We start from the raw sequence: 26,481 nt of genomic DNA on the forward strand, positions 1-26,481 counted from the left end.
AACGAAATACAGACTTATATAGTGATGGGCCGCTTTCAAAACACCGCTTCCTGAAGCTTCGGAGCTTTAATGAATCAGTGAATCGATTCAGGATTCGATCACGTGTCAAACCGGCAAACTACTGAGATCACGTGACTGGCAATCAGAACCGCTGATTCTTTAAAAAACTTCGAACACTCCCTAAAATAAAATAATAGGAAGAAAGAAAGAGGTGACCTTGGATGGAAGGCATGTACTGGACCTATTGAGGAATGAAATGACAGATCGTGGCCACCTGTGTGACCTCTGACCTCTCGCCCAGCCCGGCATTCTGTCTCTGAGACACACACAGCATCACACATGCAGAGATGAACTACATGCCACTTGACATTTACATCATCATGATACTGGTGAGGTCCATATACAAGCTTGCCTTTACCCACAAAAAATGCTGGGTTGTTTTATGGACAAACCCAATCGTTCGGTTAAAAATTTAATAAAACAATTTAACCCATGCATGCTGCATGCTAATAATACCCACCCATACCCATGCATGATAATAAGCAATTCATATAAGGCATTAATATGTGCTTTATACGTACGTACTAATAAACAGCCAATATACCAGTAATATGCATATTAGTTGCTTATTATTATGCATATTACTAGGATATTGGCTGTTTAATAGTATTTATAAAGCCTTATTCTACATGACCTTATTCTACATCCCTTAAAATAAACTTAACAACTACCTTACTAACTATTAATAAGCAGTAGTTGGTAGTTATCGAGGCAGAAGTCACAGTTAATAGTGAGAATTTGATTCTAAAGTGTGACCCAAGCTCAACCATGCTTACAAAATCTGGAGCAAATTTTTTATAATATTTAAATAAAGGGTGACAATTTTTCGCTTTTGGAAGTGATTGCTGGAGATCACTTTTGGCCACTACTTTATAACTAAATAAAATGCATACACACACACACACACACACACACACGTTTGTTTTTGTGAAATGTGGGGACATTCCATAGGCGTAATGGTTTTTATACTGTACAAACCGTATTTTCTATCCCCTTACACTGCCCCTGCCCCTAAACCTACCCGCACACACACACACACACACACACACACACAGACGCACACACACACGCACACGCACACGCACACACACACACAAACACACACACACACACACACACACACACACACACACACACACACACACACACACACACACACACACACACACACACTGCCCCTAAACCTACACACACACACACACACACACACACACACACACACACTGCCCCTAAACCTACACACACACACACACACACACTGCCCCTAAACCTACCCCCACACACACACACACACACACACACACACACACTGCCCCTAAACCTACACACACACACACACACACACTGCCCCTAAACCTACCCCCACACACACACACACACACACACACACAAAACACACACATTGTCAACAAAACACACACATTTGATGCAGTTTCACTCACGTCTGCGGTTTCCACTCAACACCAGGAACACGCATGCACAAACACACGCACACACACACGTTTGATTTAGTGACATATGGGGACATTTTATAGACGTAATGGTTTTTATACTGTACAAATTGTATTTTCTATCCCCTTACACTGCCCCTACCCCTAAACCTACCCATCACACACACACACACACACACACACACACACACACACACACACACACACACACATACACACACACACACACACACACATACACACACACACACACACACACACACACACACACACACACACACACACACACACACACACACACACACACACACACACACACACACACACACACACACACACACACACACACACACACACACACACACACACACACACACACTGCCCCTAAACCTACCCATCACAGGAAACATTCTGCATTTTTACTTTCTAATAAAAACTCCTCCTGTGTGATTTATAAGCCTTTTGAAAAGTGGGGACATGGGTAATGTCCCCACATTTGAGTCCTGATATTTCACAAAAACAAACACACACACACACACACACACTAAAAGTAGTTGAAATCTCTGTTGGACACAGACGCAAAGGCCTAATGTGTTCCACACTCAGTTCTTCAGCAATGTGGCATATCTCATTCTGTTAGTCACGCCTACACCATCAGCGCCGCGGCCCGCACCAGCTGACCCTGCCATGTGTGTGTGTGTGTGTGTGTGTGGAGCTTTAGGAATGTCTTACTCTGGTAAAAGTTGAGCTAAACTGGGTTAGATGTGACACAGAGAGCAGCAACTGTGTGCTGGAATGTTTTCTTCCCAACGTACTAAAAGACCCAAAGGTTGCTCTTTCTTGGACGTTCATCAAACTGTCCTGAAGTGAGGAGCGTGTTTTGGTGGATGGCTGCGGTTGGGGGTCGTCAGAAAGCCTGTGGTCGGCACCTGCTGTCTCTGCTTCAGACGGTCGGGTATTTTCAGCCCTGTGTCAGATCAGTGCTTCCCTGAGCAAATGTTTTCACACACAGCTCACGGGACATAATAGAGTTCCCATTCAAGTATCAGATTTCTCTCCGATTTGAAGTTGCACTTTGTTTCGATGGTCCACTTTAGAAATTCAATTCAAAATTCAAAGTCAATTTCATTTCATTATATCTCTCTGTAGAAGAACCTTTTCAGGTGGCCAATTAGCAAACTGTCCTCCAATTTTTTTTTTTTTTTTTTTTTTTTTTGACTGTATAGGTCGTTTTCAAGCACTTTATAACAACCTTTATTTACGTTTTAAAGTCATGCCCTCTAGCTGGTGTAAAAATAATGAGTGTCGTGTTACGTCTGATGTCATGAAATGACGTATGACTGTTGTTACCAATCAAAATGTGTATTCATTTTAATGCAGTGTGTGGACTTTTTACCACCATTTGTCATATTTCCATTTAGAAAAATATTTTTTTAAATTTACAACTACACCCACCCAATCCCTAAACCTACCCAGTGATTTATTCACACACACTTTATGAGCACATGTGTTCCCTGGGATCGGACTCACAATCGCATGATCACATGTTGTTGTATAGTGCGATGCTTTACCAACTGAGCTATGCAAAACCTGAAATATTACGCAGATAAAAGGGAAAAATGCTTTAAAATGAAAGTGTCCTGCTGTCGATAGGAGCACAACTTTAGTAAACGCTCCCATGGGTCGTATTTCATGAGTTAAAATATTGTCGATAGGGGCACAACTTTAGTAAACGCTCCTATGGGTCGTATTTCATGAGTTAAAATATTGTCGATAGGGGCACAACTTTAGTAAACGCTCCTATGGGTCGTATTTCATGAGTTAAAATATTGTCGATAGGGGCACAACTTTAGTAAACGCTCTTATGGGTCGTATTTCATGAGTTAAAATATTGTCGATAGGGGCACAACTTTAGTAAACGCTCTTATGGGTCGTATTTCATGAGTTAAAATATTGTCGATAGGAGCACAACTTTAGATAACGCTCCTATGGGTCGTATTTCATGAGTTAAAATATTGTCGATAGGAGCACAACTTTAGTAAACGCTCCTATGGGTCGTATTTCATGAGTTAAAATATTGTCGATAGGGGCACAACTTTAGATAACGCTCCTATGGGTCGTATTTCATGAGTTAAAATATTGTCGATAGGGGCACAACTTTAGTAAACGCTCTTATGGGTCGTATTTCATGAGTTAAAATATTGTCGATAGGGGCACAACTTTAGTAAACGCTCCTATGGGTCGTATTTCATGAGTTAAAATATTGTCGATAGGGGCACAACTTTAGTAAACGCTCTTATGGGTCGTATTTCATGAGTTAAAATATTGTCGATAGCAGCACAACTTTAGTAAACGCTCCTATGGGTCGTATTTCATGAGTTAAAATATTGTCAATAGGAGCACAACTTTAGATAACGCTCCTATGGGTCGTATTTCATGAGTTAAAATATTGTCGATAGGAGCACAACTTTAGATAACGCTCCTATGGGTCGTATTTCATGAGTTAAAATATTGTTGATAGCAGCACAACTTTAGTAAACGCTCTTATGGGTCGTATTTCATGAGTTAAAATATTGTCGATAGGAGCACAACTTTAGATAACGCTCTTATGGGTCGTATTTCATGAGTTAAAATATTGTTGATAGCAGCACAACTTTAGTAAACGCTCTTATGGGTCGTATTTCATGAGTTAAAATATTGTCGATAGGAGCACAACTTTAGATAACGCTCCTATGGGTCGCATTTCATGAGTTAAAATATTGTCGATAGGAGCACAACTTTAGTAAACGCTCCTATGGGTCGTATTTCATGAGTTAAAATATTGTCGATAGGAGCACAACTTTAGTAAACGCTCCTATGGGTCGTATTTCATGAGTTAAAATATTGTCGATAGGGGCACAACTTTAGTAAACGCTCTTATGGGTCGTATTTCATGAGTTAAAATATTGTCGATAGCGGCACAACTTTAGTAAACGCTCCTATGGGTCGTATTTCATGAGTTAAAATATTGTCGATAGAGGCACAACTTTAGTAAACGCTCTTATGGGTCGTATTTCATGAGTTAAAATATTGTCGATAGCGGCACAACTTTAGTAAACGCTCCTATGGGTCGTATTTCATGAGTTAAAATATTGTCGACAGGAGCACAACTTTAGTAAACGCTCTTATGGGTCGTATTTCATGAGTTAAAATATTGTCGATAGGAGCACAACTTTAGTAAACGCTCCTATGGGTCGTATTTCATGAGTTAAAATATTGTCGATAGGGGCACAACTTTAGTAAACGCTCTTATGGGTCGTATTTCATGAGTTAAAATATTGTCGATAGCGGCACAACTTTAGTAAACGCTCCTATGGGTCGTATTTCATGAGTTAAAATATTGTCGACAGGAGCACAACTTTAGAAAACGCTCCTATGGGTCGTATTTCATGAGTTAAAATATTGTCGATAGGGGCACAACTTTAGTAAACGCTCCTATGGGTCGTATTTCATGAGTTAAAATATTGTCGATAGGGGCACAACTTTAGTAAACGCTCCTATGGGTCGTATTTCATGAGTTAAAATATTGTCGATAGGGGCACAACTTTAGTAAACGCTCTTATGGGTCGTATTTCATGAGTTAAAATATTGTCGATAGCGGCACAACTTTAGTAAACGCTCCTATGGGTCGTATTTCATGAGTTAAAATATTGTCGATAGGGGCACAACTTTAGTAAACGCTCCTATGGGTCGTATTTCATGAGTTAAAATATTGTCGATAGGGGCACAACTTTAGTAAACGCTCTTATGGGTCGTATTTCATGAGTTAAAATATTGTCGATAGGGGCACAACTTTAGTAAACGCTCCTATGGGTCGTATTTCATGAGTTAAAATATTGTCGACAGGAGCACAACTTTAGAAAACGCTCCTATGGGTCGTATTTCATGAGTTAAAATATTGTCGATAGGGGCACAACTTTAGTAAACGCTCCTATGGGTCGTAATTCATGAGTTAAAATATTGTCGATAGGAGCACAACTTTAGTAAACGCTCCTATGGGTCGTATTTCATGAGTTAAAATATTGTCGATAGGAGCACAACTTTAGTAAACGCTCCTATGGGTCGTATTTCATGAGTTAAAATATTGTCGATAGGAGCACAACTTTAGTAAACGCTCCTATGGGTCGTATTTCATGAGTTAAAATATTGTCGATAGGAGCACAACTTTAGTAAACGCTCCTATGGGTCGTATTTCATGAGTTAAAATATTGTCGATAGGAGCACAACTTTAGTAAACGTTCCTATGGGTCGTATTTCATGAGTTAAAATATTGTCGATAGGGGCACAACTTTAGTAAACGCTACTATGGGTCGTATTTCATGAGTTAAAATATTGTCGATAGGAGCACAACTTTAGTAAACGCTCATATGGGTCGTATTTCATGAGTTAAAATATTGTCGATAGGGGCACAACTTTAGTAAACGCTCCTATGGGTCGTATTTCATGAGTTAAAATATTGTCGATAGGGGCACAACTTTAGTAAACGCTCCTATGGGTTGTATTTCATGAGTTAAAATATTGTCGATAGGAGCACAACTTTAGTAAACGCTCCTATGGGTCGTATTTCAAGGAAGTGACAAACGACCTATATAGGCGTATTGGTTGGACATGTTGACAGTTGGTGTTATTTCAGATAAAAAAGCTCATATATAACAGCACCTAAATAAATGAACTGAGAACGTAAAGACTGAAAAGCACTCATGCCTGTCCTAATGAGGTGAAGAAGTGCATTAGTAGACACTCATAAAAGCTAAATGATAAGAGAAGTAACCAGTATCTGTTTGTCTGGGTCGGTTCAGAGAAACTCTTCTAATACTCATAAAATGCAGCTTAGAAGTGACAGTTGTTTGGGAACAGAGGCCACTAAAACTAGTGTTACAAGTTAGTCATCAATTGTTTTATTGACAGTTCATAACTTTGTTTGCAGAACGTTACATAAAAAGGAAGATCGCTCTAATTTGAATCAGAAAAATAAGACTTTTTTGATGAAAGTGCATCCCTCCATCATAACAAGTAATCCACATGGCTCCAGCGGATTAATATAGCCCTTCTAAAGCAAAGCCATGATTTCTTTTTAAAGAAAAATATCCATATTTATAACTTTATGAACTATATTCACTGGCTTCTTGTAATGGCCGTACATGAGTCTAGTATCCCAGCAGAAGAGTGACCTCTGATCCGACGAATGGCTTCACTTCAGAAGGCCTTTATTAACCCCCAAAGCCATGTGGAGCACTTTTATGATGGACAGATGTACTTTTATGATGGACTGATGCACTTTTATGATGGATAGATGCACTTTTATGATGGATAGATGCACTTTTATGATGGATAGATGCACTTTTATGATGGATAGATGCACTTTTATGATGGATAGATGCACTTTTATGATGAATAGATGAACTTTTATGATGGATAGATGCACTTTTATGATGAATAGATGCACTTTTATGATGAATAGATGCACTTTTATGATGGACAGATGCACTTTTATGATGGATAGATGCACTTTTATGATGGATAGATGCACTTTTATGATGAATAGATGCACTTTTATGATGGATAGATGCACTTTTATGATGGACAGATGCACTTTTATGATGGATAGATGCACTTTTATGATGGACAGATGCACTTTTATGATGAATAGATGCACTTTTATGATGGATAGATGCACTTTTATGATGGACAGATGCACTTTTATGATGGATAGATGCACTTTTATGATGAATAGATGAACTTTTATGATGGACAGATGCACTTTTATGATGGATAGATGCACTTTTATGATGGATAGATGCACTTTTATGATGAATAGATGCACTTTTATGATGAATAGATGCACTTTTATGATGGACAGATGCACTTTTATGATGAATAGATGCACTTTTATGATGGATAGATGCACTTTTATGATGGAGAGATGCACTTTTATGATGGAGAGATGCACTTTTATGATGAATAGATGCACTTTTATGATGGATAGATGCACTTTTATGATGGATAGATGCACTTTTATGATGGATAGATGCACTTTTATGATGAATAGATGCACTTTTATGATGGATAGATGCACTTTTATGATGAATAGATGCACTTTTATGATGGATAGATGCACTTTTATGATGGGCAGATGCACTTTTATGATGAATAGATGCACTTTTATGATGGATAGATGCACTTTTATGATGGACAGATGCACTTTTATGATGAATAGATGCACTTTTATGATGGATAGATGCACTTTTATGATGGATAGATGCACTTTTATGATGGATTGATGCACATTTATGATGGATAGATGCACTTTTATGATGAATAGATGCACTTTTATGATGGATAGATGCACTTTTATGATGAATAGATGAACTTTTATGATGGATAGATGCACTTTTATGATGAATAGATGCACTTTTATGATGAATAGATGCACTTTTATGATGGATAGATGAACTTTTATGATGGACAGATGCCCTTTTATGATGGACAGATGCACTTTTATGATGGATAGATGCACTTTTATGATGGACAGATGCCCTTTTATGATGGATAGATGCACTTTTATGATGGATAGATGCACTTTTATGATGGATAGATGCACTTTTATGATGGATAGATGCACTTTTATGATGGACAGATGCCCTTTTATGATGGATAGATGCACTTTTATGATGGATAGATGCACTTTAATGATGGATAGATGCACTTTTATGATGGATAGATGCACTTTTATGATGGATAGATGCACTTTTATGATGGATAGATGCACTTTTATGATGGATAGATGCACTTTTATGATGGATAGATGCACTTTTATGATGAATAGATGCACTTTTATGATGAATAGATGCACTTTTATGATGGATAGATGCACTTTTATGATGGATAGATGCACTTTTATGATGAATAGATGCACTTTTATGATGGATAGATGCACTTTTATGATGGACAGATGCACTTTTATGATGAATAGATGCACTTTTATGATGGATAGATGCACTTTTATGATGGACAGATGCACTTTTATGATGAATAGATGCACTTTTATGATGGATAGATGCACGTTTATGATGGATAGATGCACTTTTATGATGGATAGATGCACATTTATGATGGATAGATGCACTTTTATGATGGATAGATGCACTTTTATGATGGATAGATGCACTTTTATGATGAATAGATGAACTTTTATGATGGATAGATGCACTTTTATGATGAATAGATGCACTTTTATGATGAATAGATGCACTTTTATGATGGATAGATGAACTTTTATGATGGATAGATGCACTTTTATGATGGATAGATGCACTTTTATGATGGATAGATGCACTTTTATGATGGACAGATGCACTTTTATGATGGACAGATGCCCTTTTATGATGGACAGATGCACTTTTATGATGGATAGATGCACTTTTATGATGGACAGATGCACTTTTATGATGGATAGATGCACTTTTATGATGGATAGATGCACTTTTATGATGGATAGATGCACTTTTATGATGGACAGATGCACTTTTATGATGGATAGATGCACTTTTATGATGGATAGATGCACTTTAATGATGGATAGATGCACTTTTATGATGGACAGATGCACTTTTATGATGGACAGATGCACTTTTATGATGGATAGATGCACTTTTATGATGGATAGATGCACTTTTATGATGAATAGATGCACTTTTATGATGGATAGATGCACTTTTATGATGGTTAGATGCACTTTTATGATGGATAGATGCACTTTTATGATGGATAGATGCACTTTTATGATGGATAGATGCTCTTTTATGATGGATAGATGCACTTTTATGATGGATAGATGCACTTTTATGATGAATAGATGCACTTTTATGATGGACGGATGCACTTTTTTGATGGATAGATGCACTTTTATGATGGATAGATGCACTTTTATGATGGACGGATGCACTTTTATGATGGATAGATGCACTTTTATGATGGACAGATGCACTTTTATGATGGATAGATGCACTTTTATGATGGACAGATGCACTTTTATGATGGACAGATGCACTTTTATGATGGATAGATGCACTTTTATGATGGATAGATGCACTTTTATGATGGATAGATGCACTTTTATGATGGACAGATGCACTTTTATGATGGATAGATGCACTTTTATGATGGACAGATGCACTTTTATGATGGATAGATGCACTTTTATGATGGACGGATGCACTTTTATGATGGATAGATGCACTTTTATGATGAATAGATGCACTTTTATGATGAATAGATGCACTTTTATGATGGATAGATGCACTTTTATGATGAATAGATGCACTTTTATGATGGATAGATGCACTTTTATGATGAATAGATGCACTTTTATGATGGATAGATGCACTTTTATGATGGATAGATGCACTTTTATGATGGACAGATGCACTTTTATGATGGACAGATGCACTTTTATGATGGACAGATGCACTTTTATGATGGATAGATGCACTTTTATGATGGACAGATGCACTTTTATGATGGATAGATGCACTTTTATGATGGATAGATGCACTTTTATGATGGACAGATGCACTTTTATGATGGATAGATGCACTTTTCTGATGAATAGATGCACTTTTATGATGAATAGATGCACTTTTATGATGGATAGATGCACTTTTATGATGAATAGATGCACTTTTATGATGGACAGATCCACTTTTATGATGGACAGATCCACTTTTATGATGGACAGATGCACTTTTATGATGGACAGATCCACTTTTATGATGGACAGATCCACTTTTATGATGGATAGATGCACTTTTATGATGGACAGATCCACTTTTATGATGGACAGATGCACTTTTTGGGGCTTTAAAATCTCAGGTACCATTCACTGCCATTATAAAGCTTGGAGGAGCCGGGATATTTTTAATATTACTCTGATTGTGTTCGTCTGAAAGAAGAATGTCATATGTGGATACTTGAGGGCGAGTAAATCATGTGATAATTTACATTTTTTTGAGTGAACGATCTCTTTAAGACACGCTCTAGGTTTATGCAGCTGGCCTTGGAATATAGGAGTAAACACTGAGTGTAATGTAGTACACGAGGAGAATGGAGAATTGAGCTGCTCTAAGATTAGTTTGCTCTGACAGGGTCTGTGCGTGCCTGTAATGCCCAGCATTCTGCTTCAGGAAACACTTCCACCGCCGAGGAAATCAAAGAGACACTGCAGCCATTGCTGCTTATTTCTCATATGGTTATGAATTAATATCGCATTCTTAAATGGGGTGATATCTAAAGGCCCGTTCACACCGAGGACGATAACTATACACTGAAAAAAAAAATGTTTTACTGCTTTTTCAAATTGCTTACTTAAAATGAGCTAAAGCAACACAATTGCTATTCATTTAGTCCTAACTTAATTTGATTATGTTCAATCCACTTAAATATAAGTCAAATTGAAGTCAAACTTAATCCGTTTGTGTTGTGTTACATGAATGATTTGTGTTGCTTTAACTGAACCTGGGCGGGGCTTGTTAGTTCCCAGCATGCTTTGCAAATGGCTGAATCAAGAAAGAGTAAATATTGCTATTTTTTATGTAAAAATGTAATTTTATGTCTTTTTGAGCAAAATGAGAAAGGGGGAGAATTGATTGTTTAATAGTGTTTAATATTTAAGATTCAATGAATCACTTTCCGAAGATTTTTTCCAGGTGATGAACATAAAAACATTAACAGCCAATCAGGAGCCATCCTGCTTTAAAGAGCGCGAACATTTAAAGCGTCACACAAAACTGAGGCTAATAAACAGAATAGCAGCCGTTGCTGTGAACGCTATATCGTTATAGTTATAGTTTTTAGTTGGAAACTGGCCTTTGTTGAGTATTTGAGAATTGCAACATAATTCATGGTTGAAAATTAGAAACTTTTTCTTTCATTGTTGTAAAAAAAAAAAAAAAAAAAAACATTTTCCTGCTAAAAGGGAAAAGCATTTCAATAATTTGAAAACAAATACCCTTATGAAAAAGAAGTACACTTTAGCATACTTTTACAAAAAAAGAGTGTTTTTAATGTCTTTATCAATACATAAATATAATTACTTAGATTGTCTTTAAAATGTGGTTAAAGTGTACACTGTAAAAAAAAGGCAAATTTTGAACTTTTGCAGTACAATCGACTCGGATGTTTAAGTTATTTCAACTTAAATTATGTTAAACTGACTTAATAAAATTAGTTACATCTTGTATAACTAATAAAAACAAGTTTAACATTGCTTAACTTATTTTGATGAGTTAAAACAATGGAAAAAAATATGTTGTCATAACTTGTTGAACATATAATTTTTTACAGTGTACAGGCGGTGTACTAATATATACAGTACTTTAATATAATTTCTAAAGAAACTTGTATTTAAACACACACTACGGGTCAAAAGTTTTAGAACGGTGAGATTTTTTAATGTTTTTAAAGAAGTCTCTTCTGCTCACCAAGGCTGCGTTTATGTCATTAGAAATACAAAAAAAGCTGTAATATTGTGAAATATTATTAAAATATAAAATACCTGTTTTCTATTTGAATATATTTTAAAGTGTGATTTATTCCTGTGATCAAATCTGAATTAATCATCATTACTCCAGTCTTCAGAGTCACATGACCCTTCACTAATCATTCTCAGATGAGGATTTATGATCAACACACAGTTATGATTATCATCAGTGATGAAAGAAATGTGTAAAGAAATATTTCTAGGATTCTTTGATGAATAGAAAGTTCAAAAGAACCGCATTTATCTGAAATATAAACCTTTTCAATATTATAAATGTCTTTTACTGTCACTTGATCAATTTAATGCACCCCTGCTAAATAAATGTATTCATTTCTTTCCCAAAAAACAAAATAAAATAAAACTCTTACCGACCCAAACATTTAAATGGTAGTCCAATGTTACAAAAGCTTTTAATTTCAGATAAATGCTGTTCTTTTAAACTTTCTATTAATCATCATTTTTTTACAAAACTGTTTCATCACTGATGATAATCATAACTGTGTGTTGATCATAAATCCTCATCTGAGAGTGATTAGTGAAGGGTCATGTGACTCTGAAGACTGGAGTAATGATGATAAATTCAGATTTGATCACAGGAATAAATTACACTTTACTATATATTCAAATAGAAAACAGTTATTTTATATTTTAATAATATTTCACAATATTACAGCTTTTTTTATTTATTTCTAATGACATAAACGCAGCCTTGGTGAGCAGAAGAGACTTCTTTAAAAACATTAAAAAATCTCACCGTTCTAAAACTTTTGACCGGTGGTGTGTGTGTGTGTGTGTGTGTGTGTGTGTGTATATATATATGCCTGGTAAATTTCAGTTTACTCTCCACTGACAGACGTTGTAGACAGTGCTTTATTATCTAAAACTAGCACAGTCTTACTTCTCCTTGCATATAACTTTGGCAAATACTATAGTTACACAGGTCTTGTATTTTATAAATCAGTCTTTAGTCCATGGTGAGAATTTCTCAGTGTTTGACACACATTGTGTCGGTGTGTGTGAGAATCCTGTCACTGTGTGTGGAATTTTGTCACTAAAGCACGTTTAGCAGCTGACCTCTGACCCCGGTCAGGTGCAGTAAAAGAGAACGTGTTTCAAAACGACAGGCCATGGGTGGCTGAACAGCTGCGTGTGTGTGTGTGTGTGTGTGTGTGTGTGTGTGTGTGTGTGTGTGTGTGTGTGTGTGTGTGTGTGTGTGTGTGTGTGTGTGTGTGTGTGTGTGTGTGTGTGTGTGTGTGTGTGTGTGTGACCCCATTATTTTGGCTGAACATGTGTGTTTTGAACAGTGCAGACCTCAGTATATGTGCATGTGTGTGTCAATAAGAGAAAGAGAGAGAAACATGAGCTCGGTTCACTTTACCCCACAGGCCTTCAAAGCACACACTGGATTCCACATTAGAGACGCCAATACTTGAGTAACGTAAAAACACTTCAGTACTGCACGCAACACATCAGCTCCACACACTTTAAAGCTGAAACAAGTGTCTGAACTACAGCCGTGTAGCGCCCCCTAGCATCTGAAATAACGGAAATTCTGTGTTTGGCGGGGAAAGAGTTAATGTCCTTGCACAGGGAGTCCGAAATTTTCATACGCGTTTTTTGATATTCGTCATCCTAAAAATTAGCTACGTACAGAAGTCCGGTGTCTATTGATTAATCCGTTGCGAAAAAGAACGCAAAACAATACAAAATGGAGTCTTCAAGCAATGAGGATTATTTTGTTGTCCTCTCTTTTCTTAAAGCTCCTCTGTGTGATATTTCCCCCCATCTAGCGGTGTAAAGGTATATGACCATCCAGTGAATATTAGTTTCTGTTCCTCTCAATTCTGATTTCGTTTTAACTCCTACGGTGGCCGATTTAGTCCAAGATTAACATGGCAATCCCCCTCTTCACATTCGACACGGGACATCGAGTGTTAAAACACGAAAGGCGAAGCTTGAATTTACGGGTATGTCCCTCTTTGGCTAATGTACTTTCAAGATGGAGGAGCAACATGGCGGCCGGCATTCGAACCCCTCACCCGTATGTATTTTCAATGGCATATTATAAACTTACGAGAATACTTTAAAGAAGTAAATATACATTAAAGAGCACATATATTTTTGAAAGAACTAAGTGTTTTAGCTAAGAATAAACTAAAAAAGTTACACAGAGTAGCTTTAAAAAGTGAAAAAGAAAGAGGAAAACTATTGTTTAGCTATTGTTGAGCACAATACTGTATAATCTTCCACACACCCTTTGTTTTAAAATCAGTCCCTACCATCCAGTTTGCCGAGCTGTTCCGCAATCATCTGCCACAATCTGGCAATCTAACGCTCTCCATTGACTTTGTATTGCGTGAAGCGGTCACTTTGTCTTTTCTTACTCATAACAAGACACAGAACAATGTCTAAAAGCTGATATGTGACAAGGTGTGCAGCAAACAAGCTAAACAACACAGAACTAAGTTTTTATAAGCTGTCGACCCCAAAAAACGAACGTTTAAGAAGACAAAAGTGGACACTAAGGCAATAAGACGTGAAGCTTCAGCAGGAGGAATGGGGACATTTTGAGATCCTGACACTCAGTGTGTCTCAGTATGTCTTCGTGTGCCGTAAACATTTAGTCAAATATCCAAATATCAGCTTTATATATTATATTTCCTGTCTCTGATCACTTTCCCCTCCAGTGGGCGTAGTTCTCAGTGTCAAGTCAGTTAGAAATACCGAGAGTTCACTCAAAGCAAGGAGAGTCTGCCTTTAGCTATTATGCCAGCCGCAGCTGAACCGGCTTCCTGAACAGATCAGATGTGCTCCAACAGTCGCCACATTCAAATCCAGACTCAAAACTCCTCTGTTCAGCTGAGCATTTACTGAATGAGCTCTGAGCACTGTACGTCCGACTGATTGCACCCATTTTGTTTATTCTTTTTATAACTGTTTTAGTTTACCTTTGTTCTTTTCTTTGGTTATCATCATTTTATTATTTTTAATTCTCTTTACAACTGTATACAACTGTTTCTATTTTTATTTTTATACATTGTATTCTTTTTCTTATGCATTTGTTATCCCTATTTTAATTCCTTTCGATGTAAAGCACTTTGAATTGCCATTGTGTATGAAATGTGCTATATAAATAAACTTTCCTTGCCTAATATAATATGTCCGCTCTGTCTCTATTGCATGTATGCACTTTTTTTTTCTTTAAACGCTTGTTTTTTTTGGGTCAGCAGCTTATAAACACTTCTGGGTTTTTGGTTCTGGGTTTTTTAGCTTGTTTTCAGTACAGCTTTTCACATATAAGCTTTTAGACATTGTTAGATTTTTTTGTAATAAGTCATGTAATGTAATGTAATGCGTGGCTTTATATGATGACGCACGCGGCTTTGTCTCTGTAGTTTTTCACCTACTGGCCAGGCAGAAGAATACAGTGCTTTTAGTCGTTTTCACTGATCCATGTGAACGGGGTTCATTTTAACAGTGTTGACATCTGTACAAGGAAAAAAACATTTCTGTTTTTAGCACATCATTATCTTGTAAATGTACGCTTAGTGTGTTGAGAAACACGTTTTTGAAAACAATATCGTTATGCGCATACACTCTACACCATAAAAAAATATTTTTAAAAAAGTTACCGTTTCCTTAAAATTTTGTGTTCATTGAAATTAAAAATTTTAGTTAATGCAATGAATGTTTTTTGAGATTCGACAACCTTTATTAAAAGATTATTAAAAAATTTTTTTAAGCATGTTGGGTAATTGTGTGTGTTTTATTTGTGATGACGCAGCCAAATAGTGCTATTTTCATGATTTATCAAATGTTTTATGTGGTTCAGATACAGTAATATTTTGAGTTTCTATTTATTAAACCAATTTTCTTCATTGTATCAACGCAATTTTTTTATTTCAATAAACTCAAAATGTTAAGGCAACCAGGTTGCTTACTTTTTTAAATTAAACCAACTTTTTTTTTACAGTGTATGTGTTCAGCTTATAGGCGTATGGTGTTTTTTTATACTGACATCGCCATCTCCTGGCCTGGCAGCAGAATAAAAATGAAAACGCATACATTTCCAAGTTTAATTGTAAACAATGTTGTGTAAACGGCCCCTAAAAGCTGCTGTAGAGTGTCTGTGTGTGTGTGTGTGTGTTACTGATGAGCATGTGTGTGTTTTGTTGCAGGTCAGCAGCAGCGGTCAGATGAACCCATGGAGATACAAAAGTCTGGGTCCACAGGTCAGGGTGAAGAGAGACTGGGTCATTCCCCCAATCCGAGTGTCAGAAAACAGCAAGCAGCTCCCTGAAGATCTGGTGCAGGTGAACCAACAGCCACACTGTAAAAAGTCCAACTCACAAAAGTTTAGGCTAATGATTATATTTTAGTTAAATGAACAATTAAATGCAAAAATTTTGACTAAACCAGTGAAAAGAACCTAGTATAAAATTGTAAATTTGATTTGTACACTGCAAAAATGCTCTTCTTATTTAGTATTTTTTCTTGTTTCCAGTTCAAATATCGAAATATTCTTAAATCAAGCTGCATTTACTAGATCAGTAAAATGACGTAAGATATTTTTTCTTGTTTTCTTGGGAAAAACATCAAAATGAAGTGAGTTTTTGCTTAAAACAGGCAAAATGATCTGCCAATGGGGTGAGAAAAATAATCTTATTTCTGTTTGGGACGGAAACAAGAAACAAGATTTCAATCAGAAATAAGATTATTTTTCTCACCCCATTGGCAGATCATTTTGCCTGTTTTAAGCAAAAACTCACTTCATTTAGATTTGATTTTCAACCAAACCAGAAAAAATATCTTATGTCATTTTACTTATATAGTAAGTGCATCTTGATTTAAGAATTGTTAGATAATTAGACTAGAAACAAGACAAAATGACTGAGTAAGAAGAGCATTTTTTTGCAGTGTAACCAAGTTAACCAGCATACAAGTTGCAACAATTTAGCAATGCATTCTGGGTGCATCATTCAAAACTCATCCGCGGCTCCCAGCATGCATTGCAGCATGAAGCATGTCACCGTTGTTGAGATTCATGGGCTGATTGTTGCTTAATGTACAATTGGTTTTAAACCTTATTCAGCTTTTCTGATTAAAACCAAGCTGAATCTTTCCTCGAATTACAATAAAACAAAGTTAATAGTGTCTTGCTCAAATTAGACTCAGTCATGAAATCGGTGAATTAAACCACTACACAATGGTTAAATTCTTATTCAGCAGTCAAAGAAACACTATCATTAAAAAGTTATTAAACTGTCCCAACTAAAGAAAACACTAAACACCATGATGGTGACATAAAAATACAACAATAACACAAATAAAAAAATACAATTAAAACACAAAACACAATTGTTGGACAAACCGTTGGACAAAAGATCTTAAATTGGGAGACATGTGACCGTACTCAGTTAATTGAGTTGAGTGAACTACTTTGTGTAAAAGTTGATTAAACTCAAAAACGCTGTGCAGCAAGTTGCCTTACAAAAAACAAAACAAAAGTGTGTAAAAAGACACTTCACAACACTGACTGAAGCTATTTAAAGAGGCAATATCTTTTTTAAAATATCCAGTGATGTAGTTTGTACTTTTTTGAGTCATATTACTCATATTATTACAAACAAATAAATGTTTCAAATAAATGAAAATCTGATACACTACATACAACAAAAAGTGGGAACACAGTATAATTAATATTACTGATATAGTTGCTATTAAATTATAGTTGTAGTTCTTAAACACACCACAGCGCATATTGCTCCATTTTAAAACTTATTTTATGTAAACCGTCCAAACAAACCGATTGGTAACGCGCACATGGTAGTTTAAATATCTGTTAAAGAATAAACATTATCCTCGCAATCTCTAAACAAATTCACTGTCTACCGTACGTCTTTAACATGTTCCATGTCCACTCTTGCAGATTAAATCAGACAAGGTTTTCACCGGAGAGGTGATATACAAGCTGGAGGGTCCCGGGGTTGACCAGGACCCCAAAGGCCTCTTTGAGATTGATGATAAAACAGGATGGATCAAGAGCAAAATGCCACTGGACAGGGAAAAACACAAGAGCTTTAAGGTAAACAAGTTTTGTTCGTCTTTTAAAGGGGCTATACGTAAATATTTTCATGTATTAATCACTTTTTTATTGTCAGTGTGTAAACAGCTTGTAGCAAAACTTGAAAAACGAGACCTAACGACCAGACGAGAAAACGTTTCCTAGGTTGTTTATGAAAGCCTGTAAACTGATTTTAATGTTATCTGTATCATCCGATATATGTTCATTTTTAATGTTATCGGTATTGGCCGATATATGTTCATTTTTAATGTTATCGGTATTGGCCGATATATGTTCATTTTTAATGTTATCGGTATTGGCCGATATATGTTCATTTTTAATGTTATCTGTATCGGCCGATATATGTTCATTTTTAATGTTATCGTATCGCCCGATATTTGTTCATTTTTAATGTTATCGTATCAGCCGATATATGTTCATTTTTAATGTTATCATATCAGCCGATATATGTTCATTTTTAATGTTATCAGTATCGGCCGATATATGTTCATTTTTAATGTTATCATATCAGCCGATATATGTTCATTTTTAATGTTATCAGTATCGGCCGATATATGTTCATTTTTAATGTTATCATATCAGCCGATATATGTTCATTTTTAATGTTATCGGTATCGGCCGATATATGTTCATTTTTAATGTTATCTGTATCGGCCGATATATGTTCATTTTTAATGTTATCGTATCAGCCGATATATGTTCATTTTTAATGTTATCGGTATCGGCCGATATATGTTCATTTTTAATGTTATCTGTATTGACCAATATATGTTCATTTTTAATGTTATCATATCAGCCGATATATGTTCATTTTTAATGTTATCGGTATCGGCCGATATATGTTCATTTTTATTGTTATCGTATCAGCCAATATATGTTCATTTTTAATGTTATCGGTATCGGCCGATATATGTTCATTTTTAATGTTATCTGTATCGGCCGATATATGTTCATTTTTAATGTTATCGTATCAGCCAATATATGTTCATTTTTAATGTTATCGGTATCGGCCGATATATGTTCATTTTTAATGTTATCTGTATCGGCCGATATATGTTCATTTTTAATGTTATCGTATCGCCCGATATTTGTTCATTTTTAATGTTATCATATCAGCCGATATATGTTCATTTTTAATGTTATCATATCGGCCGATATTTGTTCATTTTTAATGTTATCATATCAGCCGATATATGTTCATTTTTAATGTTATCATATCAGCCGATATATGTTCATTTTTAATGTTATCAGAATTGGCCAATATATGTTCATTTTTAATGTTATCAGTATCGGCTGATATATGTTCATTTTTAATGTTATCTGTATCGGCTGATATATGTTCATTTTTAATGTTATCGGTATCGGCTGATATATATTCATCTTTAATGTTATCAGTATCGGCCGATATATATTCATCTTTAATGTTATCAGTATCGGCCGATATATGTTCATTTTTAATGTTATCGGTATCGGCCGATATATGTTCATTTTTAATGTTATCGGTATCGGCCGATATATGTTCATTTTTAATGTTATCGGTATCGGTCGATATATGTTCATTTTTAATGTTATCTGTATCGACCGATATTTGTTCATTTTTAATGTTATCATATCAGCCGATATATGTTCATTTTTAATGTTATCGTATCGCCCGATATTTGTTCATTTTTAATGTTATCATATCAGCCGATATATGTTCATTTTTAATGTTATCATATCAGCCGATATATGTTCATTTTTAATGTTATCGTATCGCCCGATATTTGTTCATTTTTAATGTTATCATATCAGCCGATATATGTTCATTTTTAATGTTATCATATCGGCCGATATTTGTTCATTTTTAATGTTATCATATCAGCTGATATATGTTCAGTTTTAATGTTGTCGTATTGGCCGATATATGTTTATTTTTAATGTTATAGGTATCAGCTGATATATGTTTATTTTTAATATTATTGGTATTGACCGATATATATATGTTTATTTTTAATGTTATAGGTATCAGCTGATATATGTTTATTTTTAATATTATTGGTATTGACCGATATATATGTTTATTTTTAATGTTATAGGTATCAGCTGATATATGTTTATTTTTAATATTATTGGTATTGACCGATATATATGTAATTTTGTTATTTTAGCAGTATTGGCTGATATATATTAATTTTTAATGTTATCATGTCGGCCGACATATTTTCATATTCTACATATAGCCCCTTCTGTTTTTTTTTTCAGGATTAAATTAGATTACAGATTTGCAATGTGGTCTTACTGTATGCATGAAGCTTAATGAATCATGTGAATAATTCATATGTATAATATCCTCAGCTCAAAGCCTTTGCGCTCTCCCCGAGTGGAGAGAGACTGGAGAGTCCCACCACCATTGAGATCTACGTTCTAGATCAGAATGACCACAGGCCTGAATTCACCCAGAAGGAGTTCATTGGCACTATCCCCGAGTTCTCTGTTCCAGGTAACATGCAATAAAATGTAAAATAATAATAATAATAATAATAATAATAATAATAATAATAATAATAATAATAATAATAATAATAATAATAATGATAATAATAATAATAATGAAAAAAAAAACTATTTGCAATGATTTGGAGAGTACAAATCTTGTTCACAGTTCTGAACACCCTTGTGCAAAGCAAGTACACTTCAAAAAGAGCATTTATAACGGAAACGTTATGCTTTAAAAGAATATATGGGGCGTACTGTTCACAGAAAACACTTGTGAATTACAACGCAATACTTTAGTTTTAAACTACTTCAGCAATTTAGCATATGCCTTTGTATTAGTAGAAATCCGGTAGTATATTTGAATGATCGTGCTTAAATGATCGTCCTAAAGTCAGTTTATTTAAGTGTGTATTCAGATACAGATGTAGACATTATAAAAACATCCGACTAAAGTGTTGATCTGTTCCTCATACAAAGCTATTCACTTTTTTGCCCTTTTGGTTACTATTCACTTTAATTGTATGAAAAAAAGAATTTCTCCTTTTATATTTCATGGAAGAATTGTGACGGTGATGAAGATGCATGAATGGAAGAATCAATGTGCATGTTTTTTTATTTTAATTAAAAAGGATTGTCCTATATTTTAGTTTGATAATATTTTGTATTTAATATTTTGTATTTTTTATAGGATTTTTTGAGCAACGAAAATTTCTGACTTAAATGGTCATAAATATTAAGTTCTTTAGCTCACAGACTAAAGTTTGGTCTCTTTTTAAAGATGACACTTGGCAGATTATTGCTGAAGTGGAAAAAAAAGTTTAAAAAATGAAAAATATTAAATATATATTTTCCAAAACACGTTTTTACTCTAAAACTGAGAAAATCAAAGCCATAAATCTAAACAAGCTGTGTTCCAAATTTGAGGTTGATATCTCAAAAAATGAGCTTTTTAGTACAATTTTGTTTGGATGCAGTACCAAACGCTTCCACTAGGTGAAATTCGTCTCCATTTATTTACAATATAACTGTTACTATTTTTTTCAGGACTTTATCCTTTCTGAATCATGTCCATGATTTTTTTTTGTGTTCACACAACAAATGCCAATGCATTTACCAAGTTACCATTCCGATTAAAGGTGCACTATGTAGTATTTTTGCAGTAAAATATCCAAAAACCACTAGGCCAGTGTTATATATTTTGTTCAGTTGAGTACTTACAATATCCCAAATGTTTCCAACTATTTGTAAATTGTGAGAAAATTACTATTTTAACCAAAGACCCTAGCGTTTGAGGGAGTCACCTGTCAATCGCGTCATATCTGCGTTTCCCTCAGTTTTATCCTGCAGAAGCGCTTTACTCAGTGTGAACATGTCACAGCAGCGCCGAGCGAACGCACAGAGGAACGCCATAACATCATTTTCAACACACTTAAATGTATCTAATATGATAAACAGAGCTGCTTTACCTTATAATCATGACTGGAAGTGCACGCCCGGCGACTGTGTCCCGTCTCGTCATAATAAAAGTCCCGGTGCTCGCGAGCCGTGTGTTTGTGTAACAATCGCTCCAGCAGCCGTGCTCAGCTCCACAACACTCGGTCCTGCTCTGCTTCACACTACAGTAACGTTAATAACCGCATCCATCAACATGATTTCTGCCATAGTCCTGTTTTCCACCGGCTGTGAGGTGAAGACCACATGTCCCAAGATACTGCGCTCACACTTGGCGTCATCAAACTACGCCTTTGTTTAGAATAGGCGCCCTCCAGTGGACGGAAAGCTGCATAGTGCACCTTTAAGTGAAAAATTACATAAAACATGACAGAAGAGCGCCAGAGTGTTAACGTTATGTGCTTCTCTGTGATCAGGAACTTCAGTAATGCAGGTTACAGCGGTCGATTCTGATGATCCACTGACGGAGAACGCCGCTCTCAGCTACTCCATCAGTGGGCAAGAGAGTTTCCCTCACAGCATTAACAAAACCATGTTCGGCATTAACAACAAAACTGGAGTCATCTACATACGAGATGTGGGACTAGACAGAGATGTGGGTTACTTCTGTCTCTTATAAATGAACAGCATAGACAAACAGAATAAAGAAAGAAAGAAACATGCCGTGCTGTGTTGTCAGGTGGTGCAGTCCTTTAAGCTGACTCTCCAGGTGGCCGACATGTCTGGAATGGGCCTGACCTCCACTGGCCGCGCCATCATTCACATCTCTGACATTAACAACCACGCTCCGAGATTCCAGCCGACTGTGGTATGAAACCAGCTGAAAACATGCACAGTCTGTGATGATGTTCACCTGATCTGTTTTCTGAGCTGTTGTTACAATTTTGTGACTGCAGTACAACATGAACGCAATGGAGAACAAGCTCCTGGCGGACGTGGGCCGGGTCAATGCCACGGATAAGGACCAAAAAGGTGGAGAAAACTGGAGGATTAAGTACACCATCGGAAAGGGGAATCCTTTAGGACACTTTGCCATCCGCACAGACCCGGTCTCCAACCAAGGCATCATTTCGGTGGTTAAGGTGAGATTATAGTAAATTAAAGACTGTGGTCTCTGTGGTGTGGCTCGCCATCTTAAAAATAAAGGTTTTTCACAGCTATGCCATAGAAGAACCACTTTGGATCCCCCAAAGAACCTTACAATCATCGGTTCTTAAAAGCACCTTGTTTTGTTCAGAAGCCAAAGTAGTTTAAAGCCCTCGATGGGTGTGTTGAAAAAGTTAAAAAGCCTTTATTTTTTCATGGCTAAAACATTAAAAAATTGGTGACAGATACACCTACGCATTGCGGCTTTACATGCTTTCGTCAGGGTGTGTATGATTTTAAATGTTTAAGCCATGAAAAAATAAAGGCTTTTAAACTTTTTCAATACACCCATCGAGTGCCTTGGACTACTTTGGCTTCTGAACTTAATTATCCCACACAACCAAAGAACACTGAGATTTCATACCCTGTGCAGCTCTTCTTGCATGCCTTGCTTTGATGAACCTTGTTTTGTTGTTAGTGCAAACAACAGTTTAACGCTTTCCCCGCAAGCATTTTTTCAAAAAGTTGCAAGTTTTGAGCAAAATCATGTTTTTGTCATAGACTTCCTCCAGATCGGATTCAGAAGGATGGTCAATACACAGATGGAGTAGATTTCTATGCTGTATAATGTTGATGATCGCATTATTTTACATATGCATCTGCTTACATAATACCATCACTTGTTTCTGCTTCTTTTTCCTGTGTTTTGATCCAGAAATTCAGTACTCTTTCAGAAGATCGTAGCGCCTCCTAAAGTATAAGAGTGAAAACATGGAAAGCCTTACATTTCTGTCAATAGACACTAATGATTTCCCACCGGTGCAGTGATGAAACTGGGCCTTAGTGCAGTGGACGAGGACATGTCGAGCTGACCCCTTCACGTTTGACATCGCTGTCCAAAATGTAGCTGCCCATTGACCGATCGCAAAGACCCGCCCTCTTTAGTTACTGTTATTATGTCCGAAAAGCCGCACTCACACCACATGCTGTGAAAAACACATCGCAGAGCAAAGAGGACAGAGCAGGTTACTTTTAATATGAAACAAAGTCTCAAATCTAAAATGTTGTCATTTTTTTTACAGTAATGTAAACAATAAATGCCGTTTTGTGGCTCTTTAACGTGTCAGGACAGGTCTCAGTTAAAGCTGCTCGTGAACAGATCATCTCTTCATTCTAGTTCATTTATTGTATTAAATAAACATGAATGAACTTCAGAAGGAATGTTGTTTCAACCGTTCACTTTTTAAAAAAAATGTTGCTTTAACTTAAAAAAGTAACTTGGTTGCCTTAAAATTTTGAGTTTATTGAAATAAAAAATTTGAGTTGATACAATGAAGGAAATTGGTTTAATAAATTGAAACACAAAATATTATTGTATCTGAACCACATAAAAAATGTGATAAATCATGAAAATAGCATCTTTCACTGCGTCATCACAAATAAAACACAATTACCCAATATGCTTACAAAATCTTTTAGTGATATTTGAGGGTCGATATTTGAAGGTTGTCGATTCTCAAAAATGTTCAATGTATTAACTAAAAATTTTAATTTCAATGGACTGTGTGGAAGTGTAGAAATATGTCAGTACACATCTCTTCTTTCTAGTTTACTTATAGTATCAAATAAACATGAATGAACTTCAGAAGGAATGTTGTTTCAACAACAGAAATATGTCAGTGAAAGTTCAAGTCCTCCAGCGTTAATCTACGAACTCTCTTGACTACTTTGTCCGACAAAAATGGCGGATTATGATTGGTCAGATCGCCTGTCAATCAAACTCCCAGCGAAGGGTGAATTGAACCATCATAACTCTTGTATATTCATAGTTCAAGTGCGACAAAAGTCCTAACGTCTTGGACCACTCAGATGAACATTTTTTTTTACATTTGCTTCGGGTCAAAATGACCCGAGGGAAGGATGGGGGTTTGAGGTTCTATTTGAGTGTTTATCCCTCCCTTTTCCCCATCCCATTGAGTGTGTGAATGTGTTTGTATGTATTTTTGCACACAACATTTCAAACACAATGTGTCTCTTGCAGCCGCTGGACTATGAATCGCAGGCGGAGTACCAGCTCATTATAACAGCGGAGAATGAAGTCCGCCTTAGAGCCCCATACGAACAAATACACAGTGCTACAGTCACCATCAGAGTGATGAATGAGAACGAGGCGCCCATCTTCTACAAGAACCCCATTAAAGTCACGGTTCCGGAGTCTGTTGTTCCTGGGACTGTGCTGGTCTCAGATATCGCTCATGATCCAGATAATGCCAAGCTGAGGTGAGGCTCACTTCATACTGATGAAGCCATACTGATGTCCTTGCATCAACATCATTTCTTAGTCCTGGAACAATATACTTATCAAGCAATCATATCCCTAAGCTTGACCTTAAAGGGTTACTTTTTACTTGCATATGGATTTCTTTTCAGTAGAAACCCGGTTGTATATTTGAATGATCGTGCATCCGTTTGACTCCTGCAATGACTCCTGCTGCGTTTGTGCCGTGACTCTCGCTCGGCTCACTCACATTATATTGAACACACACGTTTGGTTTTTAATTGTATTGTCGGTTCTCTAACCGAACTGATTTTATGAAGATGAACGCGGTGGGAAAGTGATCCAGTGATCCAGTAGCGGTGACTGTGGGAGTGGCCTCATAGGGCAGCGAAGCAATGCATTCTGGGAGTTGTTGTCTTTCATCCACGAGACAAAAAAAATTATTTTCTGGCTTTTCTCAGTCTAGAAAGGACCAAATTCAAAAATAATTTCACATTTCTACTATATTAATGACCCAGTTTAAATACAAGCTTAATGCTAAATCACTGAAGAAACCCTTTAAACTAAAACTGTTGTAAAAATATACAGTAATAAAAAGAGGCTCCAAAATCATAACAAGTTATAAATTCAGGAGTGTGTGCTTAACTGTGTTGAATTGTAATGTACTTCAAATCAAATCTTGAAAATATATTTTTTTACAAAACTGTACTTGCCAATAATACAGTATTAATAAAATAAAAAGCCTCTTGAGTGTACTTAAAGAGAATGCACTTGCATGACTGTGTCTTAACAGACTTAATAAAAACTGCACTTTTTAATAATGTCATTTTAAAAGTACATTTGCTTAAAAGTAAACTTTAAACAATTGTTTTATATTATGTTGTGCTTTAAAGAAGTACACATATTTTGATATTTAAAGCACAAAATCTGTCTGAAACATGCTAGCAATGTGATAATATATGCTAGGAACTGCATAGCAACACTCTAGCAACCATCCAGAATAGCCTAGAAAACATAT

At 36.0% G+C, this 26,481-nt stretch overlaps 1 protein-coding gene across 1 annotated transcript in view; it reads left to right on the forward strand.

The window, feature by feature from the left end:
• cdh15 (cadherin 15, type 1, M-cadherin (myotubule)) overlaps nucleotides 1-26,481 on the forward strand; it is a 48,021-nt gene that overhangs the window by 10,841 nt on the left and 10,699 nt on the right. The window contains exons 3-9 of the mRNA XM_067452050.1: nucleotides 16,266-16,400; nucleotides 18,017-18,172; nucleotides 20,507-20,651; nucleotides 22,516-22,694; nucleotides 22,779-22,907; nucleotides 22,996-23,181; nucleotides 25,227-25,465. Of these exons, the coding sequence (XP_067308151.1) occupies nucleotides 16,266-16,400; nucleotides 18,017-18,172; nucleotides 20,507-20,651; nucleotides 22,516-22,694; nucleotides 22,779-22,907; nucleotides 22,996-23,181; nucleotides 25,227-25,465 (1,169 nt within the window). The remainder of the gene's footprint in view (nucleotides 1-16,265; nucleotides 16,401-18,016; nucleotides 18,173-20,506; nucleotides 20,652-22,515; nucleotides 22,695-22,778; nucleotides 22,908-22,995; nucleotides 23,182-25,226; nucleotides 25,466-26,481) is intronic.

This window comes from Pseudorasbora parva, chromosome 1 (assembly GCF_024679245.1).
Source record: "Pseudorasbora parva isolate DD20220531a chromosome 1, ASM2467924v1, whole genome shotgun sequence".
Classification (NCBI taxonomy): Eukaryota; Metazoa; Chordata; class Actinopteri; order Cypriniformes; family Gobionidae; genus Pseudorasbora; species Pseudorasbora parva.